Source organism: Kogia breviceps, chromosome 19 (assembly GCF_026419965.1).
Source record: "Kogia breviceps isolate mKogBre1 chromosome 19, mKogBre1 haplotype 1, whole genome shotgun sequence".
In the NCBI taxonomy this organism is placed as follows: domain Eukaryota; kingdom Metazoa; phylum Chordata; class Mammalia; order Artiodactyla; family Physeteridae; genus Kogia; species Kogia breviceps.
The window spans coordinates 7473287-7492911 of NC_081328.1; the positions used below are offsets into that span (position 1 = coordinate 7473287).

General features: G+C 51.6%; 1 protein-coding gene across 6 annotated transcripts in view; it reads left to right on the forward strand.

Annotated features, from left to right (window-relative positions):
• The window catches only part of PIK3R6 (phosphoinositide-3-kinase regulatory subunit 6), a 42239-nt gene that overhangs the window by 2042 nt on the left and 20572 nt on the right, over positions 1-19625 (forward strand). For 5 of the 6 annotated variants that reach the window (XM_067021061.1, XM_067021063.1, XM_067021059.1 and 2 more), the window contains exons 2-7: positions 9368-9469; positions 16717-16800; positions 17404-17495; positions 18131-18199; positions 18632-18764; positions 18909-18978. In XM_067021061.1, the coding sequence (XP_066877162.1) occupies positions 9457-9469; positions 16717-16800; positions 17404-17495; positions 18131-18199; positions 18632-18764; positions 18909-18978 (461 nt within the window). In that variant the 5' untranslated portion in view covers positions 9368-9456. Of the gene's footprint in view, positions 1-9367; positions 9470-16716; positions 16801-17403; positions 17496-17766; positions 17786-18130; positions 18200-18631; positions 18765-18908; positions 18979-19625 lie in introns of those variants that run through there. The other variant, XM_067021064.1, reaches the window with a different exon arrangement.

A 19625-nucleotide genomic window follows, 5' to 3' on the forward strand; every position in this document is an offset into this window, starting at 1 on the left:
GGTCCCTTCTGTGTGTGCCAGGGCGGTGGGCGCAGGACAGGAGGGAGGCAGGGCTGTGGTCCCGGGAGACTCCGTGCCTTTCTTCCCAAGGGGTGGCTTCTTCTGTCTGAAGAGTCTGGGGCAGGCAGGGGATCCTCCGAAGCTGGGATCTTCACGGCCAAACACTGACCCGGAGCCAGGCCCCCTCAGTCCTGCTCTCTGCGGCCCTTCCTCCAGCCGGGAAGGCTTTCCCGCCATCTCTTGCACAGAGAGAATGGACAGCAGCAGCTGCGAACAGGGTCCCATCTGCTTCTTCCTGCTGCGTGTCACAGAGCCGCCTCTGTGGCTCTGTGGCTGGTCCTGTGGCCTATTTTACCCCAAGGCGGTGAACAGCCGTGTGTTTCACCCGCCCTGAGGACCGTTCGTTGCTAGCGTTCTGTGTTTAAGGAGGCATGTCCTCTGCATCCCAATTCATTCATTCACTCGTTGGTTCTGGGTTTCTGGTCTCGCCCCTCTGCTGGAAAGGGACAAAGATTTTACCCTCCTCGGGACTAATAGGTTAGCGTGCCACCGTTTTAGGGATGCTGGCAGAAAACACGAGATCCTAGAGTCAGAGACCCAGGTGTGTATCACTCACGGTGCAACAGGCAGCGTGAGCGTCCTGCCCCCAAGCCCCCTGGGAGAGCGGGGAGGTGGCCCCAAGAGGATGCTGTGCGTCACGGCTGAGGAGCCCTGAGCTAAGGAAACCCCCAGTGTTCACGGTGGGCTGCGAGCAAACCTGCCATCTTTGCCCTGGAAGGAGACATTGTCTCTATCATACTGGTCGGCAAGGAAATCCACCCTCGGCCCTGGAGGAGATACTCGCTGTCTGTTCCAAGGCTGTTCACGATACAAAGCTCCTTGAAGAAATGATCTGGAACGAAAAGCTCAGCAGACAGGCACAAACCCGTGGAGAACTGTCTGCCAGCACCCTCCCACTGTCCCCTGGCTGACTGCATCCCAGCTGCACTGTCCCTTGAAAAACCTCGGGCGCCTCCCTCCTCAGCGCTTGGGTGGCTGTTCCCTTCGTATGGAACGAGTTTCCTGCAGACATTGCCTGGCTTGCTCCTTTCCTCCCGCAGGCTTCAACTCAGAGGTCACCTCCTTGGGGAGACCTTTTAAAATCGCGCCCCCAACGCTGGAATCTCACGATCCCCTTCTCAGCCGTGTTCCTACAGCACTTCTCAGCATCTCACACGCAACTGAATTATGGCATGTATTGCCTTACCCCCCTCCCACCCTCACTGCCCACCCTCAGCAGTGCAACCTTTCTGAGAGCAGGGGTTTTTGTCTACTTTAACTCATTGCCACATCCCTGGGAACTGGAACAGTGTCTCACACTTAGAAGGGGCTCAAAACATATTCGTGGCGTGAATGAATGAATCCATCCACTCGTACGATCTTCAGCTGAAGACCTGGTTCTCTTACCTCGAGTCTGTAGGGCAGATAAGTCTCCATCACTATTGAGCAAATGAGACAAGGAATGAATAGCACTGGCCGGGGGTGGGGGTGGGGGACGTATGAGAGGCCGCGGCGCCGTGACCGTGGGGCTGCTCCCAGGTGGCTAGGATTCGCCCCGTGGCCGCTTTCCGTGCTGCTTGTCAGCTGCTGGGAATCTTCCCAACTGGTGGCAGAGGCCGGTGCGTTTCTATCCTGCGATGTCGCATTCTTGCTATGACTGGGGGAACTGGGAGAGGGCAGGGGCCTGTGAGCTGAGCTCGGACGTGCCGTTTGCCTGGTTAGCAGCACAAAAGCCACAGTCGGTCATCCGAGATGGAGCCGGAGACCGATGCCCCGCCCAAGCGGCAGAGCAGCGCCCTCACCACTGTGTCTGGGACCCCCTTCCCCCGGGACCGCCGCCTCTTCACCAGCATTCTCAGCAGCATCTCTGTTTCCTGGGCCACTTGCCATAGCAACCATGCTGAAGAGACTTGATTCCGTTCCCTAGCCTGAGGGCGGCTTGGGGACAGGGACCCTGTCTTGTCTTCTTCGTACAAGTGCTTGCCTTTCACGATGCAGTGCATCGGGGGCTACGGAGAAGTAGAGAAGTGTACCGTAAATGCTTGTCACATGGCCCCTCGGGGCAACTGCGATGCCCAGCTCACATCAGGCGTGTCTGTAATTAACTCTTCTCTCCGAGAACTGGGACCTGGGCCTCAGCAGACAGTCCCCAGCTTACAATGGTTTGACTTAAGACTTTTCGACTTTACGATGGTGGGAAGGCAGCGTGCATTCGGTAGAAACCGTACTTCCAATTTTGATCTTTTCGCAGGCTAGCGATACGGGGTACGATACGCTGGGCAGGGCAGCCCCTAGCCAGCTCCTAGTCCGCCCCATGATCACAAGGCTTACAGCCGTTCTGCACCCACACGACCATCCCGTTTGTCACTTTCAGTAGAGTATTCAATCCATTACGTGAGACAGTCAACCCTTTATTATCAAGTAGGCTTTGCGTCAGAAGATTTTGCCCAACTGGAGGCTAATGGAAGAGTTCTGAGCAGCTTTAAGGAAGGCAGGGCCAAGCTGTGGTGTTCTGTAAGGGTAGGTGTGTTCGATGCATTTTCGACTTACGATATTTTCAACGTACAATGGGTTTACTGGGATGTAACCCCGTCATAAATCGAGAAAGATCTATATAGCTTGTGGGTTGCCGGCTTGTCTGCCTCCAAGAGCCCAGCAGGAAGCATGAACGATGCCACAGACCAGCTGACAGTGGTGGACGCGGTAGGAGGGGCGGGTGCGTGGCCCTTCCAGGGGGGCAGCTGCAGTCCAAGCCCGCTGCTTGTTGCCACGTGGAATCACGGGCCCATTGTTTCCAGATCTTCCAGTTATTCCTTCTAAGTAAAAGCTGAGAATCTTGATTTTTATGTGAAATCTGACTTTTAAGTGTGGGCTACAGAGTCAAATTTTCTAGAACCGTGGCTGCTTCCAGGGAAGGAGGAGGCTTGCTTTTTCACCGTATGGCATGTGTACCTTTCAGACATTTGCCATGGGCAGAGTTTTTAGCGTGGGCAGTGAATTCTAACAATATACCAGGCAGAGCAAGTCTCTGGTTCCCCGTGCGAATGCTACCGAACGAACACGTTTGGTCTGCCCGAGTCGCAGTGAGCCCAATGCTGAGATGCTGAGGTTTGCAGCAGAGAAGGGGTTTATTCACGAGGCAGCCAATCGAGGAGACGGGAGAACAAACCTCAGATCCGCCTTCCTGAAGGCGAGGGGGCGAGGGGTACCTATGAGATAAAGATGAGGCGTGGGGAGCCTGGGGAAAGGCGATGGGGATAAGGAAAGGTGAGGTAATCATCGTTCCGTGCAGGTGCAACTAAGCTACAGGCTTCTTCGTGGGACGCGTGCTCAGAAAATGGTGCCATTAGCACGTTCTGAGGGTGGAGGTATTGGGCCCCTGACGCCAAATGGTCACCAGGTGGACACTTGCGCCTCTGCCCAGGTGGAGGGTCTGTGGTCTCAACCAGTCTTAATGGGCTCAAACTCAGACTGGACACAGCCTTGAGTTCCTAAAACACACCTTGGGCGTGCATCTCATCGTTCAGGCTTCACGACACTTGGAGGACACGCGAGTTTTTGTAAAAATAATTAAAGCGAGCTTGATCAGCAAAGGCAGTTGATTATTTATTAATGGCTCACTGGTAACTCCCCTCGGTTTCCGTGTAATATGCGTGTCATCAAGCTTGCCGTGGGCCTGGGGACCTGTGTGCCAACGGTGGGCCGAGAATGTGGCGAGTCGGGCCACGCTGCGGTCAGTGAGAAGTCACGGGCCGGTAGACCCCCAGCTCCTAAGGGCAAGGACTGTGTCTCACTTATTTACCTCTAAACGTTCAGGCCTGGCACAATTTCTGCCACGTGAACAGTGCTCCATAGGTGCTGTCTGATTTACTCAGCAATCGCAGTCCCTCGAAACACTGCCAGGAGCTAGGAAGAGAGCCAGAGGGCCTCGGAGCAGCCCAGATAGATGTTCCAAGAGCATGGGAGGTCCGTGCTCTTTTCATAGATCAGTTTCTCGGGCTCTGTCTCCATATTTTACATACAAGACAATGCCACGTGTTTGTGTGGCTTCCCAGCCTCCAGCAAATTGGCGGTCTGGTGAAAGAGCAGAGACAGCAACAGGGCAGCCACCAACACGGAGGAGCCTTTGTCCCAGTTTCAGAGAGGCACCCCCCTCAGAACAGACAGATGACAGCAAGCGCCCTGTTGGATGGATTACAGAGCCTCGCCCTTCCTGGCTGGGAGGGCCAGTGAGGCGGTGGGGCAGACGGCAGCCCCGTCCACCCACTTTGTGCGAGGTGCGGTCCCCACTGCTGAAACGGGATTCATACCTGAGAAAGTAGGAGCCTTTCAGCGTAGGGTGGAGGCTTCCTTCACCTACCAGCAGCCCCTGAAGTCTTCACTGTGTTACCCGTGCAGTCAACTCCCATGAGATTCATCGAGAAAACCTCAGAGGCAAGTTTGGGTGCTTAAAAGGGCAAGGTTTATTTCCTGAGAAATTCACATCATCCTGAAATGAGACAACTGAGATGTTGCCGCCTTTTGCCAGAATGACCTGGATTCTGCCTGTTTCCATTTCCTGTCTGGTGCAGGCTTGACCCCTGAGGGCTCTGCCCCATACTGGTGTGGTCAGCAGCCCCAAAGGACAGGAAATAGATTACAGAGCTCCCCTGAAGAGGAACAAGGGGGTGGCACAGCATATCCCCAAGACCTGCACAAATACAGGCACCGCGTACCTGGTTGCTGACTGAATGAGTGAGTGATGAACGAATAGAAGAATGAAGGAGGCGTTCTGACAGCGATTGTTCAAGCTTCTTAGAATTCTGCTTTCCATTAAATATCATCCAGGCCACCCCCAGCTTTACATAGTTAAGTCCTGAGGATACACACCTCTTTTTAAAAAATATTTATTTATTTATTTGGCTGTGCTGGGTCTTAGTTGCGGCACATGGGATCTTTAGTTGTGGCATGTGGGCTCTTTTAGTTGCGGCACATGGGATCTTTAGTTGTGGCATGTGGGCTCTTTTAGTTGCGGTATGTGGGCTCTAGTTCCCTGACCAGGAACCGAACCCGGGCCCCCTGCATTGGGAGCGCAGAGTCTTAACCACTGGACCACCAGGGAAGTCCCTACTTCTCTCTTTTTTAATTGAAGTGTAGTTGATTTACAATATCGTGTAAATTTCAGGTGTACAGCACAGCAATTCAGCTACATATATTCTTTTTCAGATTCTTTTCCCTTATAGGTTATTATATAATATTGAGCATAGTTCCCTGTGCTGTGCAGTAGGTCCTCGTGGGTTAACTATTTTATACATATTAGTGTGTATATGTTAATCCCAGCCTCCTAATTTATCCCTCCCCCGACCCCACCTACACTTCTCTTTTTTTTTTTTTTTTTTTTTTTGCGTTATGCGGGCCTCTCACTGTTGTGGCCTCTCCCGCTGCGGAGCACAGGCTCCGGACGCGCAGGCGCAGCGGCCATGGCTCACGGGCCCAGTCGCTCCGCGGCACGTGGGATCCTCCCGGACCAGGGCACGAACCCGCGTCTCCTGCATCGGCAGGCAGACTCCCAACCACTGCGCCACCAGGGAAGCCCTACACTTCTCTTTTAATCTATATCTTTGCAGTTTCTCTTCCTTTAAGGCTGCTCAGTGGTCATTATTAGCTGATTCCTCCCCGACAAAAGTTTAACTGTGTGTGTACTTTATTTTCCTCGGGCAGAGGGTGCTCTGTGAGGTTTGGAGCAGGGGAAGAATGGGTACGGAAGGAAGGGAGGGGGCCATGACTGGGCACCCCAGGCTGAGATCTGAGCTCTAGCCCTGGTTCATCATTCATTGGACATGTGACTTCAGATATTTCTCCAAAATATTTATTCACTGTCTCCTGGGTGCCAATAACTGCCTTAGGCACTGGGCATGCTGCAGTGAATAAGACACACTGGAACCCAGTGTTTGTGGAGCTCACATTCTAATGAAGAGCCCAGAAAACTAATCATTACATGGGAAAATTTTCTGATCCTGATGAAAGCTATGAATAAAGTAAAAGAATGTGCTAGAGCATGACCGGGAAAGCTGTTTTAGAAAGACTGGTCAAGGAAAGGCCTCTCTACGGAGGTGACATTTCACATGAGACCCGAGCGTTGAGAAGGAGCCGGCTGTGAGGAGAGCTTGGGAGAGAGGTATTCCGGGCAGAGGTGTGCAAAGGCCCTGAGGTAGGACTGAGCTTGGCAAGTTAGAGGAACACGAAGAGCCAGCCATGAGGTGAGATCCTGGTGAGCCAGAGGGAGAGTGGGATGCGATGCAGCTGGAGAGGAGCTCCGAGGCCAGATCGGGCAAGATTTAGGCAGGATGTGAGGAGTGTGGACTTTATGATAAGGTCTAAGGGAAGTTATTGGAGGCCTTCAATCAGGGGCTGGGTTGTAGGGGGAAGAGTGGGAGCTAGGAGACCCACTGGGGGCACTGCCATAATAGTCTGACATTCTAGCTGGTTCTTCTGGGTGTCCATGTCACAAAGAGAGGAGGAGGCTGCAGCTCAGAGAGGCCCCCAGTGGGCCCCATGGGGATGGGGGTGCTGGGACTTGAGCTGGATTCCTCAGACTCCAGAAGTCACGCCCACAGCTCAGCATGGTCAGCCTTACAGTACGGCAGTCCCAGAGACCCAGGGAGGAAGAGAAGAGCAATTATTTTAATAGTTTTATTGTTTTTTCCCTGCGATTCTAAGTTACACGCGCAGTATAATTCAATGACCGTGTCCTTGAGTGATGAGCTCACAGGTGTCTATTTTATTATGCTTCCCAACTTACATACATGTCAGCCCTCTCTTTTGTGTGCCCTCTGCCACATAATAAAAATAAAGTCAAACCTATTTCATATTAAGACATCAGATGTAGAAATGTATTTAAAATGAAAACCAGTGCCTATGGGTAAGTGATACCACTTTTTTTTTTTTATAGTTTGGTGTGTATCATTAAAAGATAAAGGACTCACACACATACACACCAGGGAAATCTGAATAAAAAGGTATCGGTGTCAATATCCTGGTAATGATATTTGCACTGCAGTTTCACAAGGTGTTACCACAGTGGGAAACTGGGTAGAGCACACGTGAGATCTCTCTGTGTTATTTCTTACAACTGCGTGTGAATCTACAGTTACCTCAACATTGAATGTTTAATTTAAGAAAAGACAACAGCTGTTTTTTTTTTTTTTTCCAAACAGAACTACAAGACTATTATCTCCCTCCACCCAAATTACTGTGGTGTTCAAATTCCCAGTTGCCTCGAGTGTCATAGTTTTTTGTAATAGTTTGAATTAGGATCGAAATAAGATTCACTTTGTTGATAATGTCTCTTAAATCCTGTTAATCTGTAGCGCCCCCCCCCCCGTTCCTTTGGCTTTACGTCTCCCCTCCTCACCTTCACCCCATCTTCCCTGCAATTTATTTGTTAAAGAAAACAGAATGTCCTGTAGAGTTTCCCAAATGCTGGATTTTGCATCCTGGTAATATCTGTATTTCCTATAAATTGGTAATTCGATATAGAGGCTTATTTGCATTTAGAGTATATAAAACATGCACAAGCTTAAAAAAATTAAAATGGTAAAAAAAAGGGTATATATTAAAATGTCAATTATTTTCCACTCCAGTGCCTCGGATGTTTGTCAAGAGGTAGCTGTGCCTTGTGTGTAAATGATCTGGTTTTTTAAAGATGTGAGAGCACCATTGAACAAACGTGCCTTTTTCTTGGTAAATTCTAGAATTTGGTAAAAGCCAACTAAGCACACAAGCACGTGATACCAGTTACAAATTAAGATGTGGGTTTCTCTCTTTTTTTAATACTTTTTTATTTTTTACATTTACATACAGTAAAATTGACTATTACTGCTATGCAGTTCTATGAGTTTCAATACATATATCGATTTTACCACAGTCAGGCTACAGAGCAAATCCATCACCCCAAAAGTTCCCTCTTGCCCCTCTGTAGTCACCCCCTCTCCCTATCCCAAACCCTTACAACCACTGATCTATTTTCTTTCTCTTTTTTTGGTAATAAATAAATAAATAAATAAATTTATTTGTTTGTTTGTTTATTTATTTTTGGCTGCATTGGGTCTTCGCTGCTGCGCGCGGGCTTTCTCTAGTTGCGGTGAATGGGGGCTACTCTTCGTTGCAGTGCGCGGGCTTCTCATTGCGGTGGCTTCTCTTGTTGCAGAGCTCGGGCTCTAGGCGTATGGGCTTCAGTAGTTGTGGCACGTGGGCTCAGTAGTTGTGACACACGGGCTTAGTTGCTCCACAGCATGTGGGATCTTTGCGGACCAAGGCTCGAACCCGTGTGCCCTGCATTGGCAGGCGGATTCTTAGCCACTTTGCCACCAGGGAAGTCCCTTCTGTTGTATTTCTTTTTTTAGTAGCTATCCCAGTGGATGTGAAGTGCTTGCTCTATGTTTTTAAACTATCCTCATTCGATTTTCGGTACCAAGGGTAGGCTGGCTTTTTCAGAGAATCTGTTCTTCTTTCTCTATTCTTTGGAACAGTAACCTCTGTGCTAAGTAACATAAAAACTTGCTTCACTCTGTAGGTTTGAGAGAACTTACCAAAGGAACCATCTGAGCCAGATACCACTTTTTAAGAGCTAGTTACTTGATGGCTTTCTCTGTTTCCTCACTGGTTACTAATATAAGCAGTTTTTCTAACTCTTCTAGAGCCTTTTGAGTCATTTTTATTTTCCTAGAAAACTGTATGATACAGAGGGTTCAGACTTGCTTTATACAGATAAATGTCATATGGGATGTTTATCATTCCTAATATTGTCTCTTTGTTTTCTCTTTCTCGATTAGCTTTCCCCAGCGTGTGTATTTTTTTTTTTTTTTTTTCTTCAGAGAAACAAGCTCTTGGATTCTTGCAGAGTTCCTCTGTTTCCAGTTGTGGAGTGTGTTGCCCTGGGAAGCAGACTTTGGGCATCCGTCCTCTGGGGTCACAGTGGGGCAGCCTGTGGTCATGATTGAGGGCATGAGCTCTAGGGCCAGATGGTCTGAGTTCAAGTGTTCATTCCTTTACTTACTAGCTATTTGACCTTGAATCGTTATTTGTCTCTGTGTCTCAATTTCCCCATCTGTGAAATGGGGAGAAAATAGTGCCTAGCTCATAAGGTTAATATTAAAGAGCTGATAGTGTTTAAGTGTTTAGAAGAGTGCCTGGCACCTAGGAAGCACCACGGAAGCACTTCTTAAATAAATCTAGACTCCCCCGCCTCCGGTTGGGGAGAAGCCTAGGTCCCCTGGGAGCCTCTCCATTCCACAGATATACTTTGTACACGTCCCACCACTTACACTAACTGTCTCTTCTTTTGCAGAACCACCTCTTTGCAGGAAAACAAGCACCTTACTTTCCATTCTGCTGCCTGAGACCGTCACGTCCTCCTGACACTTACCCCAGGCCCCCATGGAGAGCTCAGGTCAGTATGGTCCGGGAGAGAGGGGTCTGGCGTGCCTCTTTGCAGAGTGGGGGAGGCCCATCTGGCAGGTGAGGATGCCCCCAGGGCTGGCAGGACCACGTCTACCCAGCGGGGCTGAGAGACCCGCCCTCAGCTCCCCAAACGCGAGACCATCTTGAGAGATGGATATCTACGTGCTTGTACGAGCCCCAGCTTCCAGCAGATCACTGAGCGGGACATTGGGAGTAATGACAATAATAGAAATATAAATTGCCCAGCACTTGCATTTATTTAACAAAAACCTCTATGGCACTTACAATATATCAAGTAGTGGGAAAAGCGCCCGACAAATATTAATTCGTTTAGTCTTCATAAAGACCCCATAAGATAGATATGATTATTACTTCCACTTTACAGAATATGGGAAAGTGAGAGAAGACAGGTATTGTCCCAAGGTCACATAGATATTGTATGGTCAAATCAGGATTTGAACCCAGCAATCTAGCTCCAGCATCTGTGCTGTGAATGACTTCTCTACGGGTTGCCTCAAGCAAAACATCAGAAGGATTCTGCGAGGTCGGGATATCAGTACAATTGTCCTCATTTTACTAAGAGGGAAACAGGCTCAGAGAGAGGTTAGGTAATTTGCTCAAAGCTACAGAGCTAGTAAGTGGCAGATCCAGGATCGGAACCCACGTCTGGCTGATTCCAAAACCTAGACTCTTCTCCCTACACCATCCTGAGACAACAAGCAGAGATGACCCTTCCCCCAAGATGTGTATCAACTCACGTTCACCTGGAAAGTCAGAAACCACTCCTCCGGCCACCAGGCATAGACTGCAATGCCGTTGAAGGTCCCTGTCCCAGGGAAGGGTAGGGGACACCCCGAGGCGGGCACAGCCACGAGCTTGTCATCATTGCTAAGACAGCATCCTTTCCACACCCCACTCACCCTCAGAGAGCCTCACCCAGTCAGAAGAAGCTTCAACCAGTGAGTCTTGGTGTCACAAGGTTCCTGGTCGTCTTTAACCAGCTGGGGTTTGGGCTGGGAGGACAAGGGTGGGGACAGCACTGTGAAAATCTCCTACTGAACATTTCAAAACCAACTTACTTTGCGGTCACTTTAATTACAACAGTAAAGACACATCGGTATCGTGCTTTAGGAAGGGAGGTATACCGATAAAGTTTCTTTGGATAGAAGCAATAGAATCCCATATGGTTCATTTAATCTTCAAAGATAAAAAGTGGCCGAGCATTGAAGGAACAGCTGAAGCACCAGACAGGGCAGGGAACAGGGTGGATCTGCCGCCAGGACACAGGAAGAGGGAGGTTCTCTCCACTCCGGGCTGTCACCCACACAAAGGTCACCCAGAGGGAGAGAGAGAGTCCGTTGGCCAGCTTGCTCCCGTGCCACTCCGAGGCCAGGGCAAAGCAGGGCACCTGGGTCACAGTGTCACCAGGATTATAGTGAGCAGGCAGGATCCTGACAAAAATATCTGGGTGCCCTGCTGCCCAGTCAAGTTGACACCTAAAATTAACCATCACAAGAGGGTATGGGACAGCTGCAAGAAGACAAAGACTGGTCTGCTTGAAAAAAATCTTAGGAGATTTTATTCCTGTCATGGCTGGACCCAAAGAGAGTCAGAGCACTGGTGTCTATAAGGGTTACATTTCTAAACAAAGGTTATATCTTTTGCAAACAAGCTAACAGACAACAACAGAAATAATAGTAATAGTAATAAACTTTCTCCACTTGTGTTCTTTTAAATACATTTATTTATTTTATTTATTTATTTTTGGCTGCGTTGGGTCTTCGTTGCTGCGCACGGGCTTTCTCTAGTTGCTGAGAGCGGGGGCTACTCTTCGTTGCGGTGCGTGGACTTCTCATTGCGGTGGCTTCTCTTGTTGGGGAGCATGGACTCTATGTGCGTGGGCTTCGGTGGTTGTGGCTCACGGGCTGTAGAGCACAGGCTCAGTAGTTGTGGCGCACGGGCTTAGTTGCTCCGCGGCATATGGGATCTTCCCGGACTAAGGATTAAACCTGTGTCCCCTGCGTTGGCAGGCGGATTCTCAACCACTGTGCCACCAGGCAAGCCCCTAATTGTATTCTTTTAAATCTCCTCCCACCACCGTGAGAGGCAGGAGTATTGCCAGGGAGGGGCCATCCTGACCCTGTGACTTAATTCAGGGATGATTGTCCTCTGTGAACTCTGAGCATCTTGTCACTTCACGGCTTCTCTAACAGATCAGTTACTCTAGCTCCAAGCTTATCGCCTAAGGCAATAATTGTCACTGAATTAGATTAGTTCTGTAATCTTGTACATTAGGTTCTCCTGGGGAGATATTTTTAAAAGTTGAGTATTTGGGCCCCACCCTCAGATATCTGATTTATTTGGTTTGGGGTGGGCTCTGCATTGGTATTTTTTAAAAGCTTTCCAGGTGATTCTAATGTGAGCCAAGGGTGGGAAGTAGGGGAAAAGCAAACATCCAAGAGGAGGTTGGGGAGAGATTTGACTGTCTAGGATCGCAGGACAATGGAGAGCTGACATTGCCAAGTCCCGGGTCAGCTTTGAGTGGCCGGAAGTAGAAGAGCAAACCCTGAACTATGGGTGTCCTGCCACAGCAGGACCCTGTCAGCCTTTCTTCTCCCTTCCTTCCTCCCTGTTGTCTCATTAGCTGTAATAACATCTGCCCTGGTTGGAGAGCAGGGAACCCTTTTTCAGGCAACTTTATCAGGGCGTTTTTTTTCTGCATTCAAGCCCCAGGCACACATAGGTAGATGCATGCTCACAGCCTCACCTGGGTATCCCCTCTTCCCTTTCCCCAGTAAAGAGGTGAATGGTCACAAGTAAGATGACAGCTTTAGAGGAAGCGCATTTCGGCAAACAGAAAGCTCTGCTCCAACAAAAAGCTCTGTGACCTTGAGAAAATCGCCTCTCCCCTCTGAGCCTCATTTCCCCCTCTGTGAAATGAGAAGAGAGCCAGCCTCCGAGGTCCCTCTGGGTCTGACCTTCTGTGGTTGGAGAGGCGATATGGGGCGACTTTCAATCTAGATTCCACAAAACAGGGAGAACAGTATTTGTTCTGCCAAACTCACAGGGCTCTGCTCAGAATCCAATCCAATCCAACAACACACACACGTTGTGTGTCCCTGAGTCAGAGAACAGTAACAGATGACCCCAGTGTCAGTAGATCAACACAACAAATGCTTATTTCTTACTCATGTCACCACCCAATCTGGGCTACAGTCTTTCAGGGACAGAGGCTTCTTTCCTCTCGGGCACCATCATCTTCCACATATATATTCCAAGATCATGGAGGATAGGGTGGAGGGTTTTATGGCCACGCCTGAAGGTGGCACATACCTCCTCCACCACGTACCATTGGCCAGAACTCAGTCACATGGCTCCGGTCAAACCGCAAGGGAGTCTGGGAAATGTAGTCTTCTCATCTACCTGCAACAAACATGAACTTGGTTTGATGAACACGTTATCATTGTCTTGCTACGCCTACATAAGACTCTCTACGTGTGTACCATTCAAGTGCTATTTATTTTGTTATTTTTAAAATGTATTTATTTATTTTTGGCTGCGTTGGGTCTTTGTTGCTTTCTCTAGTCGTGGCGAGCAGGGGCTACTACTCTCGTTGCAGCGTGCGGGCTTCTCATTGCGGTGGCTTCTCTTGTTGCGCAGCACGGGCTCTAGGCGCGCGGGCTTCAGTAGTTGTGGCTCGTGGGGTCCAGAGCACAGGTTCAGTAGTTGTGGCGCACCGGCTTAGCTGCTCCGCGGCATGTGGGATCTTCCCCTCGAACCTGTGTCCCCTGCATTGGCAGGCGGATTCTTAACCACTGTGCCACCGGGGAAGCCCTCAAGTGCTATTTAAATGTTAGGTATTAATAGTAATCTGGATACCTGATAGTTATATCCTATTCCTGGATGGAGGGGTGGATAATGAATGTTATTTATTTAGTGGCGGTTCTGGATCAAGAATGCTGTTAGACATTGCATATCATGTATATCATGTATAAACGACCCCGAGATACTTGAGGCACGAGTATCTTATTTCTTTGGCTTAATCAAATCAAATCCAGCTTCAAGCTCTTGTTTTCCAAGGTCCGTACAAATTCCAATGTCATTCACTTGCGGTACCCCCCTCCTCTCCTTGGCATCCTGTGAGAAGCCCAGAGGTTACAAAGTCTGGATGATGGGAAGGGTCCGTGGTCTTCAGTCCACTATGGCTGCAGCCCCCAGAACAGCTTGCATGGTCCATAAGGAGACAGAGGGCTCCTTTGGGGACATTCTTGTGCTCTGGCAAAGGTGGCTCAGGAGACCACAGCAGTGGCACTCAAGCACACAGAGTTTAGCGCTTAGCTGCCCTCACCTGAGATCTTTGCCACCACCGGTCGGCTGTGTCTCAGTCAACCCTGGTCTCCCTCCCTCCTGGGTCCCCATCACCCTCGTGCCCTCACAGTCGTGGGAATCCAACCTTCCACCCTTGAATTGCCCCTCCCTTCTTTAACTAAAAGCAGCAGCCGTCACCCCCATTCCTTGGAGACAATCCAGCTTGATTGTCTCAATCAGGCAGCCAGGGGTCTCAGAGTCAAGGGGCCGGGGAGAGGATGTAAGTGAGGGAAACAAGGGGAGTGACCACTCGGAAGCCCTAGGGGATCTGTGCCCCGTCTCAAGGGGCAGCTGCTCCCCAGCCCCTGTCCCTGTCACACGGAGGAAGAATGCACGCCCGGTGTCGACAGACTTTCAGGAGATGCCAGAAATCCGAACTTCTATGCAAAATCTCCTGATTTGTGAATGTTGGCAGCTAGTTCCATATGTTTTTTTTTCCAAGACACTCTACAAGCCCAAACAAGACACGTCTGCAAGCCAGATGTGGACCAAAGCCTGAGAGTTGGTTCCAGCTGCCCAGACTTTTGAAAACAAAGTTTATTTGCGGCTGTCTCCCGGGGCTACTAGCAGAGTCTAACTTCTTCATTTTTCTCTGAAACATAAAAACTTAACTCCCTCTGCAAAGCAGGAGAACCTAGGGCTCAGGAGACAAAGGTTTGGCTGCCCTTCTAATGAGGGGGCAGGGGGGGAAAATCACAGTTATCACAGTTTTAAGTCTTTTGTGTAGTCCATGGCGGGGAGGTAGGAAGAAGAAGGGAGGGGAGAAGGAAGAAAGAAGGAAAGAAGAAATAGGACATAGCATTATTTTTTAATAACTCACCCTGCGTTAACTCATTTATTTTCATGCCAGGTGGAGCTCGGTAGATGGAAGGATGGCTTGCGACAAGACTTCTTGCCAGGCCAAATAATTTCCTTGCCAGTTTTGGCAGATGCTGCACTGACCAACAGAGTGGCCGGGTGGGCAAACGTGCGCTGCAACGCCTGCCCACTTCCTGCCTGCTCTGAGCCTGAAGGAGACTCAGATTCAGACCTGGACCTGGTCTGGGCAGGGGAACAAGTGAGAGGCAGGAGGAAAGTGAGGCTTTCAGAGATGCTGGGTGGCCCCAGCAGACGTACAAGGGCCCACGCCAGAGCCACGGAAGGGCCAGTCCATGAGTACCAGGGCATGGGGTGCCTTGACCTAAACAAATTCTAACTCCCGGACCGCAGCCTGCTGGTTTTTTAGATCTGTCCTCTCTACCCTACCTATTTCCAAAGGAATCTGAGGCAATTAAGATACGTTTAGTACAACATGAAGCAAGCACACCCGAAAAGGAGCAAAGGAGAGAGGTCTCTGTCACTTGAGATGAGCTGATTTTTGAGACGGGGCCCCAATTTGGCTGTAAGTTTCCTGAGCGCCAAGGCAAAAGGGGAACCTCCGAGGCGTGTGGTTTGTACTGTCTGACAACAAGAGACTGCACCCTCGCCTGTACAAACAGCCCCTCGGTGGGAGCTGATCATAAAGGGGAATTGATGGTACAGGGAGTGTCTCCCGTACTTCCTGTGTTGGTCCAGATCCTCTGAGAAGCAGACAGCCAGACAAGATTAGACGTGCGAGGCTTCATGTGGGGAAAAACCTGTGGGACAGAAAAGGGAGAGGGAGCTGGTGGGGGCTGGGAGAGCAAGCGCCCGGACTGTGATGAAAATCCGACTCTGGAGGAAGGAGGAAGGGAGGAAGGGTTGGGTGGAAATGTGCTAGACTGACGGGTCTTGGGTTGGGGAATCCCGGAGCCACAAAGTCCGCCACCTACAAAGGTTCCTGAACACGAGCTGGCTTTAGAATCCCTGCTGCTGTCCCTATTGGCTGGGAAGTGTGGCCTCGGCAGGAGGTGATGGATTTCACAGCCCAACAGCACAAAGCTCCTTGGTTCCCTAAACTCTGTAGTGGGAGATCAGTGAGGTGCATTCTCGTGGCTACCATGCTTTCCAAATGTCAGTTACTGATTCGTGTACCCACCTCCACAGCTCTGCAGTGTCAATGCTCTGCTGTTAAAGAAAAAACTCATTTTGACACTTGTTAAGCCCTAAAGAAGACTTTATTCAAGATTATTGCAACAGAGGAGAGAGATGGGCCTCTGCTCTGAATAAGGCAAAGACAGCTGGGGATTTACAGCCAACAAACAAGAGGAAGGGGTCAGTGGATGGAAAATTCCTAAGAAGGGACCTCAGGGGTGGGAGATTCTTACTAAACTGACCTAACAGGATTCTTGCTGGACACAGGTCAAGGACTTACACATCAAAGGTGGGGCATAGAGGACTCGATCACATATCAGGGAGAGGGACTTCTATCGACTGACAGCAGGATTCTTGCTAAAACTGGGCTTGGAGACCAAGGACAGGACAGGGCCTACGCTGAGGGCCCAGTGGAGAGCAGGGCTCCGAGGATCCTGAGTGAAGTTTGGTCAGGGAGAGAGTTCTTGTCACCTCCTGGTATTTATCTGATATGTTTCTTTAAATTGACTTTAAATTTTAGCTTCGTACTAGTTGAGGAACTAGTTATATATATTTTTTCTATACATTAAAATAAGTGCATAATTACTCAAATTTTAGAATCATCTGTGTACCATCTAAAATGGTTTCACATGTCACTGGCAATATATGTACCACGCTCTGGGGAGAGTGGATTTTACAAAGAACACAGAAAGGCTGATTGAAAGGCTGTATTGCAGTCCTGGCCAGGATGCAGGCTGCCAGCTCTAAGTTGATTACTTCTGGGCCCCTCTTGAGGCTCAGAGAAGAGGTAAAAGACATTCTCAGGGAGAGTGGAGGTGGCAGTAAGGGCCAGGCCAGGGGCTGCTGGCCTCAAAGCTTCCCCACCCTGCTGCCCAGATGTGGATCTGGACCTCCAGCGGAGCGTGCACGCCGTGCTCCGAGAGCTCAGCGCCCAGGCCCCTGCCCTGCCGAGCAACCAAGGTAAGAGCCGGCAGACATCCTCCGCTCTCTCTGCTTCCCCCACCCCAGCCCAGCCAGCTCTGCCCACGTGTTCTCGGGTAGCAAGCGCCCCGGCCTGGAGCTCACAGAATGAGGGGCTTCCAGCCAAGCCCCCGTGCTCCTGGAAATCCTTGGAGCCTGAAGGACCCAGAAGGCCTTCTCTGCCCCCTGGCTCACCCTCCGGGGACTGTAGCACAGCCCATCGGGGGCGGGGGGGGGGGTCTGCCGCCCTCTTTCTTAACCGCCTTCTCCAACTTGCCTTGCCAATAAAGGTCCCCTGGCCCTCCAGGCCCGCATGACTCCCAGGAACAGTGGCTTGGGGTGCTGAGCTGTAAACACCGCTGCTCCAGAAGCCACGTGCACACGCTAGCCTCCCGCCTCCCTCCTTTCTGCCCTGGGGATTCACTGCCCATGGGGGCTGCAGATCAGAGAAACCCCCCCACCTGGGCGTGGAGCCCAGCGCCTGGCAGTGGGGGTGGGGGTCAGACCTGGGACTCCAGGGCCCAGGGTCCTGCTCAGAGGGGTCTCCTCTCAGAGGCCCCCCGCCCGGCCCGCCTGGCCGGGCACCCCTTTCTCCTGAGTCAGGCATGTGGAGATGGTCCCTGCACAAGAAGGTCGAGCGGGATCCTGGTAAGAGTCCGGCACTGGTCCGCATCCTGCTCAGAGAACTGGAGAAGGTGAGTCCTCGGGCTTCGGGGGGTGTCGGGGGGGGCAGACGGGGGGGCGAGAGGAAGAGGGGCCCTTCCCGCTGGGGACTCGGGCCCACCCGCCCGTGTCTCACACACTTTGGTCGTTTGATTTCTGCCGTATTTCTCCCTCTCCAGTACTCTGCTATAAGCAATTTTATCTTGACGTTGACTCCCACTCTTTGACCTGAGTCAACGTCTTTCAGAAAGGATCTCCCTACAACGCGACTGTAAATGGAAAACCCGTTATCACTGGACAGAAATGCAAAGTACCCGTAAACGTAAATGCCTCACTACTAAAAATTTTCAGAATTACCCTCCACACCACCCCGGTGCTCCACGTTTGGGAGACGCTGCACTCAAAGGAGCCTCCAAGCTGGCGCCTCCCCTGTCGCTTTGCTCCCGGCTCCTGCCCGGGGTCGCTGCCGCCCCTCCCCCACGCCCCCACACCTGGGCGCCCCGCACGTGTGCGCCCCTCCCCTCCTCTTCCACCAGGGCAGGCGGTGGCCCTTTAGCACTCCCCGCGGCCTGCTGGACACCGCCTTCCAGCCCATCCCCCGCTAGGACGTGGCGAGACCCCTGCGACCCCCAGCCCCGTCCATGTCCTGTGATCTCCTGTTTTCCAGGCAGAAAGTGAGGACGCCCGGCACGTCATCATTCCCTTGCTGCACACCCTAATGTACGTGCTCACGAAGGTGAGCGGGCGCTGAGGGTGTGGCCCACGGGTGACGGGGCCGGCCTCTGCCTGGCGAGCGAGCCTGCAGGAGCTCTGCGAGCACCCGCCCCCGACTGGCTTCTCGCCATAGCCCTGCCCTCGCCCTGATACACGAAGGGATGAAATCGGGGAGGTAGCGGCGGTGAATTTGCAACCCCGACGGAGCACAAGGCCTGGGGGAGGGGAGTTGATTTGCTGGCAGGACAGGATGGGGATGGGTTTCCATCTTGATCAGCCTGACTGTGGTGTAGGAGGGGAGATGTCTTAGAGATGCTGGGAGAAGAGGCTGAAGGTGTAGATTTGGGAGGGAAGTGTGAGCCCAGGTCTGGCTGCTCTCCCCGCGCGCGCCCCCCCCCCCAGGACCCTTCGAGACCTAGGGCTCTGGGCACCCTGACGCTTCCCTCTCACCCAGGCCACGGGCATCACAGAGGAGCTCCACCGGAGAACCTATGCCTTTTGCACAAGGTTGCTGACCTTGCCCGCCCCCTACTGCACCATCGCCCTGGACTGCGCCGTAAGGCTGAAAACGGAGACGGCCGTGCCAGGTAAGAGCCCCTCCAGCTCCGCCCAAGGGCTTGCCTTCCTTTCCAGGATTCCAGGGAGCTCAAAAGCCCCAGCACCTTCTGGGAAAGTAGGGAATGGGGGTCAGGGCCTCGGACGCTGGTTGGCTGAAGTGCTCTGCCCTGCAGGGACGCTGTACCAGAGGCTGGTCATTGCCGAGCAGAACCTGACGAGTGAGCTGTACCCCTACCGGGAGAGGTGAGTGGCCCCAGCGAGGGTGCTGCGCGCAGGACAAGTGAGGCATCTGGATGGGGAGCAGCCCCTCCCATCCATGGCATTTGTCCAGCAGCGGGCGGCCTCGGGGTGGAGAGGGCGTGTCCTTCCCTGGAGATCCCTGAAAGCAGTTAGGACTTTCCTCTGGGGCTGGATTCAGAGCTCGCCCGCTCACATGCAGAACGTGCACACGAGCACTGGTCCATGGTTCCACCTGCATTCTGCCCTTGGCCGTGGTGTCGCATCAGGCAGCCAGAGGCACCTCGAGAATATCAATAATTCAGGCCACAGTCACACCATGAGATGTGGGGTCTTTCATCTGCGTGTGTGTAAGACCGAGGACACGTCCACTGCTCGTGCCGGGGAGAGAGGCTGACGGAGTCGGGGGTGGAGCAGGGGGTGCGTAGCCTCCTCCCCTGCAGGTACCTCTGCCCACCTGGTACTGAAAGGTGTAGCCTGGGGCTCTGTGTTCGTGGGGGTTGCAGGGAGGGGACGGGATCCAGAGGACTTGGCATTGGAGAGGTTGAAGTGACAGTTGAGTATGGAAGAGAGGGTGGGTGAGGTTGGTTTTCTGGTGTGATGAGGGTGATGAGAGGAGAAGGGGCTCACTTAGGGTTCAGAGCTCGTTTCAG